The sequence below is a fragment of the Prionailurus viverrinus genome, chromosome F1 (genome assembly GCF_022837055.1).
Source record: "Prionailurus viverrinus isolate Anna chromosome F1, UM_Priviv_1.0, whole genome shotgun sequence".
In the NCBI taxonomy this organism is placed as follows: Eukaryota; Metazoa; Chordata; class Mammalia; order Carnivora; family Felidae; genus Prionailurus; species Prionailurus viverrinus.
This window is the reverse complement of record NC_062577.1, coordinates 50,967,870-50,982,219: the sequence shown is the minus strand read 5'-3', so window position 1 is coordinate 50,982,219 and position 14,350 is coordinate 50,967,870. Positions and strand designations below refer to the sequence as shown.

Here is a 14,350-nt window from a genome sequence, read left to right as displayed (position 1 = left end):
TTCTCTCTCTCCCAAAAAATAAATAAACATTAAAAAAAAACAGTCCCCCTAGTTTCCATGAGTGTCTCCTGTCCTCCTTCCTGCCTCTGTGGCTGTTCAGTGTCAGTCTGTTGGTTGATCTTACACCAACCTGGTCCCTTCCAATCTCAGTCCTAAACTTTCCTCTCTACCCTTTCCCTCCTCTTGTCTTCCCTCCTCAGGAAGTGAGTTCATCTTCTCCCAGGCTTCAGCTCCGAAGGCCAACTCCCAGAAGGCCACCTGCTCCCCGAGTCCTTTGCTTTGAAACCCAGCCCCCCCACACACACCCACACCCCACTTCCTCACCTCCGCCCAAATGCGACAGCCCCAGACACAGCTGGCATCTTTCCTGTAATCTGCTTCCCGTTCAGGCCTCACTTTCTCTATGTTACTCCAGCCCTGGGCCGCAGGTCTGAGCACCCAACGTGTGTTGCTCTATGAGTGAGTGAACGCACCCAAACTTCTCGCGTTTATTGTTGCTGCCACACAATCTGCATTCTTTGTCACTTGCACCATAATCCAAAGTGCAATGATTCTCAGTAATGTCTACTGTGTAACCGTAACCGTGGCGCGGGGGTACAAGAACATCTGGCTCCAGGGGTCCCAAACAGATCACATTGGGCCACCAGCCACTGACACAGTCCGGAAGCAGAGAGTCGAGGGAGGGGGTGAAACAGGAAAGGGATTTATTTCAGTGAGGCCACCACGCATTGGAAGCCTGTCTCCAAAGTGCTGAAAACACTTCCAGGCTCATGTAAGGTTGGTGGGGACATGCAGGTGGCAGTACAGGTCAGGTCGACCATTGTCTTGGGGTCAGTCAAGCGAGGTCTTGCCGGCTCCGGGGGTCCTTATTGCTGGAGGGGATGGTTTGGTTCTTACCACAGGGTGCTTTGCCTCGCCTTTTGCCTGAGTTGAGAGATAAGCTGGGAAGAATTTAATCAATTAGAAAGTACAGACTGAAGTCAAAATGGAGGTAGTTGAAGTCCTCTTTCCTAATGTGCACCCTCCTTCATCTTTCTGCCTGTTCCTCTCACTATCTGCCTTTCACAAACCCAAAAGGAACCGTGAGAAATACGTATGCCCGACGTGAAGGCACAGTAAAAGGAATTCTGGTCTACTAATAAAAAATGCTACTCTGGGGGCATCTGGGTGGCTCAGTCAGTTGAGCATCCGACTTCGGCTCAGGTCATGATCTCACAGTTTGTGGGTTCAAGCCCCGTGTCCGGCTCTGTGCTGACAGCTCGGACCCTGGAGCCTGCTTCGGGTTCTGTGTCTCCCTCTCTCTCTGACCCTCCCCCGTTCATGCTCTGTCTCTCTCTGTCTCAAAAATAAATAAACATTAAAAAAATTAAAACAAAACGCTACTCTGTACAAGGAGAGAGACGAAACATAGTCACCACCCTTCAGAAGCGGTTCCCCTTCATAATATATCCATAAGCCCGTTGTGTGTGTGTGTGTGTGTGTGTGTGTGTACTGGCCAGAAGGCCTGGCCAAAACAGCTCTGTGAGGTTTGCAGTTTTGTTAACCAATTCTCTTTTTAGTCATTGAGCTTAGTTTTGCCAGATTTTTTTTCCTTAGGCTCAAAAAAAAAAAAAAAAAAACCCCACAGTGAACAGATATAAGATTTCCTTGCTGTCTTGGGGCGCCTGGGGCGCTCAGTTGGTTAAGGTCATGATTCTTGATTTCGGGTCAGGTCATGATTTTTTTTTTGAGTTTGCGCCCCACATCAGACTCTGCTGATAGCACACAGCAGCCTGCTTGAGATTCTCTGTCTCTCTCTGCCCCTCCCCTGCTTGCTCTCTCTCTCACACACACAATAAATAAACATTAAAAAAAAAAAAAAAAGGTTTCCTTGTTTTCTGTTCTTCCTTTTACATAGAAGTGACTCCAAATTGGAGTAGCACCAAGGGAAGAAAGGGCTCACTCAATCCACTTTACTGGATCCACAGACATGGAAAAATACAATAAATGGCTATCATATAAGTTTTCTTTTTTTTTAAGTTTATTTATTTATTTTGAGAGAGAGACAGAGAGCAGGGGAGGGGCAGAGTGAGAGGGAGAGAGAGAGAATACCAAACACTCTGCACCAGCAGCATTGAGCCTAATGTGGGGCTCAAACTCACAAACCGTGAGATCATGACCTGAGCTGAAACCAAGAGTCAGGTGCTCAACAGGCTGAGCCAGCCAGGCGCCTCTATCATATGGGTTTTCAAATACCATTCATGCTACTTTTAACTCATTATGTACCAGAAGAGAAAAAATATGGATCAGAAATACAAATCATAAAGTACTTTGAAAGTAGTGTTTGTAATTTTATAGTAACATGGGTCTGGAGAGGTGTTAGCAATGCATTCAGCCCCCTCTGCCTTAACTACACCTTCAGTGCAAGAACAAAGTGAGGCATAGTTTAACTGCTGGGCTTCTTGAGAGAAAATGTTTGATTGGAAGTGCTTGCCAACTTCCGTGGTGTAAATACTCCCACCCTGGCTAATTTTGATTTTCCAAGGAGCACAGAGCTGGCAAGAGGTGACTAGTGGTGCCCTCCTCTGCAATATTTCCACCATCCAGACATAATAGACATAAACCACCTCAAGAGCATAGATAATAATACAATGTAGCAAAATCACGAAGGATTTATGAACGTTGAGTGTTTATTACCTTAGTTTTAGTATCATTTATTTTAGTTTACATAATATATTTTAATAATGGTTGGGTTTAATAATCAGCTCACAAAATTCCTAAATATGTAGCAGTCAGGATGAGCCAGGATGATTCAGTGCACCCATAAACTGAATTAGTAAACTGTGCTCCTTTGAATAGATGTGTATTGATTGTAACAAAACAACACGGGCTTTATGGTTAGCAGGTCTGGGTTCAGACCCTCGGCCTCTTACAAGCCACTGAGGTTAAGCAAGTAATTTGGCTTCTCTGAACCTGAGTTTCCTGAGCTGAAAAATTAGGAACTCTTACAAGATTGTTTTGAAGACTAAATAAGATAAAACATATCAAGTGCAGGGGGCATAGTAGGTGTTCCCATTTCCTGTCTCCAAATTCATTATTCTTGGTTATTTTGATTGTTCAATCACTCTTTCCTCGGAGCTCCTATCTTTCTATTTTTATACTATTTACAAACCTTGTCTTTATCTGTGCTGTTATGATGGAGGGGAGATGTGGAAATCTTTTGAATTAAGTGGCAGAGGGAACCCACAGACAGATACAACAGTATATTCCATTGTGAAGTTTGTACTGGAAAAACATATTAAAAGAGGGTTTGAGGGGCACCTGGGTGGCTCAGTTGGTTGAGCATCCAACTCTTGATTTCTGCTTAGGTCTGGATCTCAAGGTCCATGGGATCGAGCTCTGCAGCGGGCCCTGCACTAACAGCGTGGAGCCTGCTCGGGATTTTCTTTTTCCCTGACTCTCTGCCCCTCTATCCTGTGTGTGTTTGTGTGTTTGCGTGTGTGTATGCATGCTCTCTCCTTCAAAAACAGATCAACTTAAAAAAATAAATAAATAAATAAATAAATAAATAAAAGAGGTTTTGATAGCTATGGTTTTGGTATTTGCAGAAATACTTTCTTATGGCTTTATGAAAAGGTCTTGCTTTGAAAGATAAGAATCAAAGTTGTCTTTGTGGTTAAATCTTATGATCACAAAAGTATAATTATTCCTTATTTTGTTATATTTCCTGACATCAGCAACAGATGGGTTTAATTTCTAAAGAAAAAAAGGATATTCAATTTATTTCCACCACTCGCTTTTTTCTTTTCTTAAAAGCCAATTTAGTATATGGATGGATCTTAATGCTGTTACAAATGTATTGATTATTTTGGAGAAAACGAGATCTCATGAAACAAATCTCTTCTGACTTGACAAGATGATATGGTAACCCTTCATTTGTTTCTGCAAAAATTATTCATTTAAAAGATGAGCCTCAGTTAAGGATTGTTTTTCCTTCGTTTTAGTAAGGAGCTGAAAAATGAAAAAAGAACATGCCTGTAAAATGCACACCAAGTTGCTTCTATATCTGATATAATACTTAGGAGACCTGAACTTGATTATATACTAATGTACTATGCTATTGATTGATTAGTCAGGGCAATGAATTATTATACTCGAATTGCTATTTGCAAGGCTTTTTAACTATCTTAGAAAACAAACTAACGGTTCAAGAAAAAGCTTTAAAAATAAATGGGTGCCAAAAGGACATAATTCACCATCTAAGCAGTTTAGTTTGGAGAAAAAAAATATATTAACTTCATCTAGTCCTTGGGGCTTTGTAGCAATAAATATTGATTTGATATGAAAAATAGCAATCTACTGTAGTTAATAGTGTTAAGGATACTTCACCCGTTAAAAGAAGGAAAATGCAACAAAATATGAGCTCCAGGCTTATGTTGGTAAGCACAACTATTGTATGTTAATAGTTTTATTTCATAAAACACTGCTTTTCATTGATTTTTTGGGGGGAGGGGGAAAGCAGGTGCAACATTGCTGAGAAAGCATCTCATACATGTTCCCATTGGTTTTCTTTTCCCCCCCCAATGCCAGTTTTTTTTTTTTTTAACACAGAGGAAAATATGAAGGGTTTCAGCAATGCCAATTTTGGGGGGAAGTGTTATACTTAAATATATATATATATATATATATATATGTATATATACAGGCCAGCTCAGTCAGTAGAGTGTGTGACTCTTGATCTTGGGGTTGTAAGTTTGAGCCCCACATCGGGTATAGAGATTACTTGAAAAAATAAAATTAAAAAAAAAAGATACACACACACTCTGAGATAACCATTTTTAATTTTTTTTTAAGTTTGTTTATTTCAGAAAGAGAAAGATAGAAGGAGCTCAGAAGGGGCAGAGAGAAAAGGAGAAAGAGAGAATCCCAAGCAGGTCTGCACTGTCAGCAAAGAGCCCAATGCAGGAATCGAACTCATGAACCATGAGATCATGGCCTGAGCTGAAGCCAAAAGTCAGCCGCTTAACCAACTGAGCCACCTAGGGGCCAAGCCCTAAGGTTACCATTTTTAGAATATACAACTTTCTCTCAACAGTGCCCCAATACCGAGTGCCGTTCTTGGTGGACAGCAATTTGTCTATGGTGCGTGTAGACTGGAGTGGCTCCTTCCTTCTGAATGGCCCGCTGAAGGAGTTCGTGGTGACCGATGGAGGCCAGCGTGTATACAGTGGCTTCGACACCACCCTCTACATACCAAGGACGGCAGACAAAAGTTAGTCTCTGACTCCCATTTCGTAGGGTGTCGGGAACTCCGCTTCCCGGCTCTATGAGATATTCGGTCTGAAATGTGACCAGCAGATGCTACTCATTAAAATGTCCTGGTGGAAGTGGCCACTTCTTGAGGAAATGTTGCAGCTCCCAGTAAATAAGATTCCCCTTCCCGTTTTCTGCACGAGTGCCATTGTGTGCCTTTGTGTGATGGCCCCACAAAGGGACAAGACTGTAGGACTGGCTGTGTCCACAAGACAAATGGCACCCACGGGTAGTCTGGGTTTCCTGAAATAATACACTTGCAGGGACTTCGGAGATTTTTCTTGATACATCCAAATAGAGACAGACCAGGCAACGACCATCTCCAACTCTTAGTCCGTGATTGAGGGCTTTCCTCAACCAACCTTGGTATCCATTGCTCAAACTACAACACTTTTCCTTTGAAAACTGAACTGTTTCTCCCTGTTTAATTACATGTTCTTCTCCTGTTTGATTTTTAAACTGAAATGAGAAAAAGCTTTACAGGGTACTATTTTCTAATGATCAATATGACCACAGGACCAATAGATGTAAAGCCATTTTAAGCACTCTGGATTTCTGCAATGAATTCATTAGTGGCCTTTTTGGTTCTTTAAATTTCCTTGAAAATGCTACTTACGTCAGTGAAAGGGTGCAGATACACAATGAGATCCAGGATTGCATTTAGAGCATCTGAAACTTATCCAAAGCATTTTTACAATCGAGCTGTACATTCTCCTGGTCACAGTTCTTGGTTACCTAGGCAGCCGTTGTGATAAGCAGATGAGATGACCCATGGTCGGGAGATCTGGGTTCTACTCCTGGGCAGGCCTCTACCGAACCACCTGTGTGGCCCTGGAAGAGTTGCTTCTCTCAGGTTCCTGGCTACTGAGAGAAGTATTTAGACCATTCAATTTCCTGAACTCTCCTGTTTAGAAAGAAACTTTGGATCACATAGTGCAAAGTGCACTTGTAAGTTTTACCAGAACAGGTTTAGCCAATATGAAGTATAAGATACACTGTAGTCTCCTTTACTCTTCTGATTCTTTTTCTTTGCTATATAACCTCTAAGCTTCTTCTTCAGTTCTGTTACTTACAAATGTATACTATTATTACACTAATTATAGCTATTTTCTTGGTAATTTGAAAATTAGAAATAAGTGTGTATACAAGATAAAACCTCACAACTTGCACTGGAAACCTGTTCTCAGATTTCCCATGCTATGATATATTGCTCTTCTAAAAGTCTGCCCACTATTTGTAGGTGTTGAATGACCGAGTCTTGTATCTTTTTTCTAGCCTTCTTTCTCCAGGTCATCTGCACTACAGATGAAGGAAGTGTTAAGTCACCCTTGGTCCAATATGATACCTCCACCGGATTTGGTAAACGTTTAACTCATATTATACTTAGTATAGAACCTATTCATTTGGGGAAAGAAACAATCATATGTTTGTTTCTTGTATCCTTGTACTAATATGTTCATAGACTGCATGGAAAGAACTGTTCCATGACAATTTTTTTTAAGTTCTCATGGAAATTATTTTGGCAAAGAGTTAGGGTATATAGTACTCTTTTTAAAAAAAAAATTTTAATATTTATTTTTGAGAGAGAGAGAGAGCAGAGAGGGAGAGCCTGACATGGGGCTTGAACTCACAAACCATAAGATCATGACCTGCATGAAAGTCAGACACCCAACAGACTGAGCCACCCAGGTGCCCCAGGTATACAGTCATCTTAAAATACCAAGTCGGGGTGCCTGGGTGGCTCAGTTGGTTAAGCGTCCAACTTCAGTTCAGGTCATGATTTCACGGTTGGTGACTTTGAGCCTTGCATCTGGCTCTATGCTGACAGCTCAGAGCCTGGAGTCTGCTTCGGATTCTGTGTCTCCCTCTCTCTCTGCCCCTCCCCAGCTCATGCTCTGTCTCTCTCTCTCTTAAAAATAAACATTAAAAAATTTAAAAAATATACCAAGTCACTGAATTGTAGACACAGAGATATGACTAAATTCTCTCCTAGTCACAAATGCTCTCAATAAAGAGCTATATGACTTTGTTAAAAAAAAAAAGTGATTTATAGAGGAAGTCAGAAAAAAGAGATCAGAGGAAGAGAAAATACTCTAATGCCAATTTGTGTTGATCATAGTGATAATATTGCAGATTCAGAGCCTAAAATGGTGAATTTGGGAGATTTTTCTCTTGCATTCTCTGTAAAAGATGATGATTGATTGCCATTACCAAGTAATTTAGCTGAAGAGATGAAATTGTAATTTTTATGGAGCATCTTTTAAATTGACTTCTACCCACAATCTTTGAATCTAACACATGTAATACTTTATAATTTCAAAGGGCGAGTTAGAGAAATGCCAGATTTTTTTCCATTTGAACAGAATTGGGACTGATACCCTATTTTAAATTCCAGTAACTAATGTTATATCAAATTGGTATGCATGCGTAGGTTTTTTTAAAATACAAAGGTCCAAAAATTCTGAAACACAGGTAAATATATATATTGTTATCAAGGATAATTTCAACTGCTAACAAAACAAAACAAAACAAAACAAAACAAAACAAATAGGATTCTCTATTTCCAGACGTCATGTGTCTGGATGCCATGTGAAATTTTTTACAACACCTAACGGTCCCTTCCACAAAGTTCATCTCATTTCATGCCATAGCATCCGTGGGATAGACATTCGGTATTCTTTTAGCAACTCTAATGTGTCCACAAGTGAAGTGCACCACTGGAGTCCTAAGGGACACCAGAACTCACCCAAGAACATCCCGCAAGCTCCCGGCTGAGAATCTGAACGCGGTTTTTCTGTTGACTCCTGGCCCCATCCTTTCTCTTTAGCGGTGGTTCTCAAATGTAAGTGTGCGCTCGGATTGTCTCAGTGTGCTTACTTATTATATAGTTTCTCAGGCCCCCAGCAGAGATTCAGAGTCAGTAGGGCCCAGGAATCTGCTCTTTCAACAAGCCCTGCCCATAACATTGTGTGTCAACTGCCATCAGATTTGAAAAATTAAAAACTAAATAAAAATAGGGGCGCCTGCGTGGCTTAGTCGGTTGAGCGTCCGACTTAGGCTCAGTTCATGATCTCGCAGCTCGTGAGTTCGAGCCCCGCGTCGGGCTCTGTGCTGACAGCTGGCAGTCAGGAGCTTGCTTCAAATTCTGTGTCTCCCTCTCTCTGCCCCTCCCCTGCTTGCACTCTGTCTCTCCCCCTCTGAAAAATAAACACTAAAAAAAAAATTTTAATAGATATAAACAAGCCCCACCCGATGATTCTGATGTAAGGCATTAGGATCACAAGTTGAATAAAAACCACATAACCTAGATTGACCCACCTCTAAATCCAGCCAGTCCGGTCTCCTAGGTCGGTGGGAAGTATCCTTCCACGGGAGGAATGACCTCTGACACTAGTCTGGTTTGGGATTTTCTTTGAGGTCCAGGCTCAGCCTCTGGAGTCTCCTAACCCAACCTTGAAGCTCGCACTTGATGGGTGGAGTCCCTTAAAATCAAAGGGACTTTGAAAAGAAAAAAAGAGAAGGGATAAAGATACATTGGCCTGATTTTACCTGATTGTAAGCTCTCCACAAAACAGGGGAAACCTGTATTTGGTTCCTGAATACAAAGTGAGGTTTCCACTGATGAGAGAAGGAACACTGAGGACCTGAGAAGATATGGAAAATTCCAAGATGTATTGTCCACCTAATTTCCATAGTCAGTTTTAATTTTATGATGTAACTTTTAAAATGTTCCTGTTCCCTTGCCTGAGGCAGCCTTGGAGCATGAAAGTCTCCCAATCCTCATTTCCCTCCTCCTGATCTGAGAGCTGTTTTCTTTTTGAGACTTCCCTCAGGCAGGCTGCCCTCCCTTCCCTGGTGTCCTCCCAAGCAAGGGGTCCACCGGGCCCATCAGATCGGTTTCTGGAGTTACAACCCTGTGCCACCCAGAGGAAATTCAACCCTTCCAGTGAATAACCAAGGTTGTTTGGCGGGGGGGGGGGGGGGGGGGGGGGGGGGGTTGGTTGGTTTTCTTCATTCAAATAACACACCTGGATTCCTAATTAGAGGTATTCCTGCCTGCTGGAACTTGGCAGAGCTTTGACCCCAACCCTTCATTTTAGAGATGGGGAAACTGAGGCGCAGAGAGGCAGAGCGAGGTTTTTAACCTCAGAGCTATGAGAAGTCGAGTCAGGGTTAGCAAAGTAGGGTTGCTCCTCTTACGAAGCTTGAAATGTAGTCTTAGTCACCTCGCCCTCTCTTAAACCCTCCTACTCCAATTCTGAAGCCCCCTCTCCACTCCCTTCCACTGAAAGTGTGGGTTTTAAGTGTCCCACAGGCCCACCCAGTCCTTGGGGTTGTGGAAACGGGGAGTTTGTCCAAGGAGTAAAGAGGCACTCGTGACCGTGTCTGTTGGCATGCCTTCCTCCTGGCTGCAGGCCTTTGCTTTGGAAGAGCAGCTCCCTGGCTCCCAGCTGCACACCAGCCTGCACGTCTGCAGCCCGGCCGGGAGCCCAGCTCCAGGGTTCGCTGCTTGGGCTACATCAAATTGAACACAGAGGACGTGTTGGAAACAAAGAATTGTGGTGTTGTTGTTACAAGAAAGGAGACAGGGAGATCGCTCTGTCTCCCCAGGGGGTTAGTGCAGGAAGCGTTTACTGAGTATATTAAGGGGTGGGGACAGGGAGCTTACAGAGGCATTTTTGGTTCAATTGTACATGCCTACCATGTCAACATGCCAGGGCAAATATGGCGCGTTCAAAAAATGGCAGAAAACACCCACAGGAGGAGATCTTGGTATTATAATGAGCTAAAGATAACTTCCAGAAGACTCCGGGGGCTTCTGGCCTAGGTCCTCATCCAGTCCTGCTCAAAGCGGCTCACATCAAGGGCTGTCAGCACCTAGTGAGGAGCTCTCGGGCGAAACACCCAGTTGGCTATTTCCTGGGCCGGGGCTGTTCGTTCTGCAAAACAAAACACATTTCTTCCCGGCTTTCGTCCCTCTCCTCCTCCTTTCTGCCCACCGTGTTCGGCCCTTTGGAGAGGGGCTCTGACACCCACCGCTGCTCTGTGGGCTTGACTTTGCTGCTTCACGCTCCCCATGAGCCCTTCCCTTGTCTGGCCTGGCTCATCCCAGCTTCCCAGACTTGATACTTGTGGGACTCCCCAGCCCTCGTCCTGTAAGGCACAGGGCCGATGAGTGCTCCGTAAATCTGAGCTCCTGTGATTAGCCTCACGTGCAGGGAATCACACGCACTGGACTGTCCCCCGTACGCAGAAGTCAAGCGTGAGTGGTCCTATTGCCAAAGGACCTCTTCCCAGGGGAGGCTCTGAGGGCACTTGAGTGGCGACTCGCAGAGCCTGACAAGGTCACAGAGAGGCCAGGGTGCCAGAAATATAAAGACAACAAGGTGGCAACCACAGGCTGTTTCCATCACAATAGAAAGTAGGATCTAATGTTTCAAATCCGGTTTGCACAGAACTTCTCAGGCACCGGGCTGTTGCATGAAGTGAGGGGACCCCGGATCTCCCCGGCACTGTGTGTCCAGTAGGGTCTCTGCAGCAGTGGTCAGGCTGGCCCCTCACCAGAATCCGTCGCCCAGGAAAACACTTGGCTCTCAGGGCCCACGCTGGTGAAGCAGGCATTCCTCAAGGTTACTTGGTAACCCCTTTTAAAAGTCCCCTCCTCCTCCCCTTCCCCCTGTCTCTCCCAGGAAACTTGCAAAGGCAGCAGTGATTTCTAGCCTGAGGAGTGTCGGCGAGGTCTCCTGAGGGCTGTAAGCCTGCCCCTGAAGACGCACGGCACCGCTTCCCGGCCTGAACACAAGTACAAACCAGCACCATGAGACAAACTGCTTTAAACTCCTTTCCAATTTACTACCAAACGACAGGGCAAGGGATCACAAAATTGCCTTCTGAAATAACATCTCCCTTTTCTGCCCCTGGGTTTTGCAGGCCTGGTTCTGACAACTCCTGGAGAAAAGAGAGGATCGGGGAGGAAAAACACCGAGTTCTACAGCCAGTTATGGTTCATCGTGTTAATGGCAATGCTGGGCTTGATCTTGTTGGCCATTTTTCTGTCTCTGATACTACAAAGAAAAATCCACAAAGAACCATATATCAGAGAGAGACCTCCCTTAGTACCTCTTCAGAAGAGAATGTCTCCACTGAGTGTCTATCCACCGGGGGAAACCCATGGGGTAGGTCTCTGAAGGCGGGCCCCATTTCCCTCTCCCCGGGCTAGCGCGTTTATGTAAAGGGAAATGTCTCCAGAGTCATAATAACAAGGGACTAGATGACAGTTATGTTTGACAAAATATGGGGACCACAGGAGGCCAATAGTGACCTTATTAAAAGAGGCCCCCAGAGCTTTCTTGTCCCTTCCTCCATGTGAGGACACAGCAAGAAGACTAGACCCTCAACTGTGAACCAGAAAGCAGGCACCTAACAGACACTCAATTTGCCAGCACCTTGATCCTGGACTTCCCAGCCTCCAGAACTTGAGAAATAATTTCTGTTGTTTAGAAGCCACCCAGTCTATGAGATTCTATTAAAGCAGCCCGAGTGGATGAAGACACCTGGGAAAGCTTTTTAAAATGCCATTGCCTGGGCCTTCTCCCAGAAAGTCTGATTTCATCACTTTTGGGTGGGGCCTGGGGATTGGTAATCTTTTTTAACTCCAAAAGTGATTCTAAGGTGCAGCCAGGGATGAGTATTTCTGTTCTAACGTTGTCAATCTGGGGATGGTGGAGAAGGGTAGTATGTTGAAATCAACGGGGGAATTTACAGATTATATAACTGTGCCCCTTGCGGGGATTAGAAATAAACAGGGGGTCTAGGGAGAGAGTAAAGTGCTCGCAGTGCTCAGTTTGTCCCCTGGCTGTGACACCCTGGGCCACCGAGGATGGATGGCTCCTCAGAGCTCCCGACCACCCAGTCCCAAGATAGGAGGTCAGAGGTCTAGGGGGTGAGGTCACACAAATGGTGGTGCAGGGAGATCGAGGCCCAGAGCACTCGTTGAAGGGGGAAACGTGACTGACTCGGAAGGTCCCCTCTGCAGTGTGGGGCTGTGTCAACTCGGAGGAGGAAAGGCTGCAAGTTCTAACTCCCACCAGGCACCAGTCTTTTCTCCAAGCCATGTGTCCAAAGGGCTGCCTCTTCCTGAGAAATCACCTTTGCTGCAGTTTGCACAAAGGTTCCATGTGAGCTAGTAGCCACCCAGTGCAGCTAAACTGTGATTACCAGTTCCAATGTGGGCGGAGTTTCCCACAGCAAGCAATTCTCTGACACCTGGTGGGTGTCCTACAATTCAACTCAGTTCTGACACTACCTACGGGGAGAGATGGCGTCAGAGGTATTTCATGAGGCAAGGGTTCAGTTCCACAGGACGGTCCCCTCTCCCCAGCTGCAGACACCGGGTCACAAGTCCAGGCTGTCACCCGGGGTTCTGACAGACCAGCTACGGGTTAGAGTTTCCAGTGACCCCTCCTGGGGTTCAGTTCATTTGCTAGCGCGGTTCACAGAACTCAGGGAAACATTTTGCTTATTGGATCGCCAGTTTATTATAAAAGGAGAGAACCCAGGAACAGGCAGATGGAAGAGATGGATAGGACAGAGTGTAATAATGGAGGCTTTATCCCTTAGCCGCGATTGGTCAACACTGGCCATTGGCTACTGATTCAACCTCCAGTCTCTCCCCTCCTTAGAGGTGGGGGGTGAGCTGAGGTTGAGTGGGGACCGAAATTTCCACACCCTAATCACAGGGTTGGTTCTCCTGATAACCAGCCCCTAACTTTAGGTAGTTCCCTGGAAAATCACCTCATTAGCATGACAAAAGACACTTTTGTGGCTCTCATCTCTTAAGAAATTCCAAGGGTTTCAGCAGTCCTGTGCCAGAAATTGGGCTGAAGGCCAAATATATATTTATTATAAATCACAGTATCACAGCGGCACCAAATTATGCACAGAAGCCTGATCAAACTGCTTGAGTTGTAACACTTCAAACAATAGAGAAAAGTCAACCAAAGAGCATTGTATCCCATCCAGATCTCTTCATTTGTGCAGGACACAGCCACGAACAGTGTCGAAGGCACTGACAAAGGTGTATCGTGATGCCCAAGTAGTGAAAATGGGGGGCACCGAGGGGGAGTCACCCCTCTGATGCCCATGGTTTGCGTGTGGGGCGGGGAGCAGCCAGGGGACAGTGACTTGGTGGTGGAGAAGTGGAGACAATGTCTCCCATGGCCTGGGCCTCAGCTCTCACCAACCACACCTCATCCCCCTCTCCTTGCTCTCCGGCCCTCCAGCCTCCTTCCTCCCCGAGCACATCAAGCTCCTCTGGCTGGGCCATTGCTCCTGGTCTCCTCTTGGGTGGCTCATACTCTCACTTCATTCAGGTCTCTGCAGAGATGTCACCCCCCTCCGTGAGAGATAGAATCCCCTGGCTTCTTGTCCACTCGTCCTTTTCCAGACAGGCATCACATGACACCGTGGCAGACATGCTTGTCCGACTCCTCGAATAGAATGGAAGCTCCCCGAGGGCAGGGATTTTGTGGGCCGTTTACTGCTGCACCTCAACACCCAGAACAGTGCCTCGCATCAAATATTTGTGAAATGAATGAACATTGAGTGGCCAGTTCAAACCATCAGCCATTCGCTTATGTTCAGGGTATAGTCATCAGGAGATTCTCCCTGAAGAGCAGACACTCTGAAGTTCTCCCTTGTTGAAGAGTAACTTTCTCTCTCTGAGGAAGCCGTGTTCTTCTGTTTATTTTTTAATGGTTATTTATTTTTGAGAGACACACAGAGAGAGAGAGCATGAGCAGGGAAGGGGCAGAGAGAGAGACAGAGACACAGAATCCGGAGCAGGCTCCAGGTTCTGAACTGTCAGCACAGAGGCCGACACAGGGCTCAAACTCACAAGCCATGAGATCATGACCTGAGCCGAAGTCAGACATTTAAGTGATGGTGCCACCCAGGTGCCCCATGGAAACCATGTTCTTAGACCAAAGATGTACCCCCACTTCTGGAATTCAGAAGTGCATGGAAAGGCCAAGAAGACCTGAGACATATCTAGCCTGGC

The 14,350-nt window shown here is 45.3% G+C and overlaps 1 protein-coding gene across 1 annotated transcript in view; it reads left to right on the top strand.

Moving 5' to 3' along the window:
• USH2A (usherin) overlaps nucleotides 1-14,350 on the top strand; it is a 735,906-nt gene that overhangs the window by 716,043 nt on the left and 5,513 nt on the right. Inside the window, exons 67-69 of the mRNA XM_047839579.1 lie at nucleotides 5,075-5,251; nucleotides 6,568-6,651; nucleotides 11,224-11,468. Coding sequence (XP_047695535.1) covers nucleotides 5,075-5,251; nucleotides 6,568-6,651; nucleotides 11,224-11,468 — 506 coding nt within the window. The remainder of the gene's footprint in view (nucleotides 1-5,074; nucleotides 5,252-6,567; nucleotides 6,652-11,223; nucleotides 11,469-14,350) is intronic.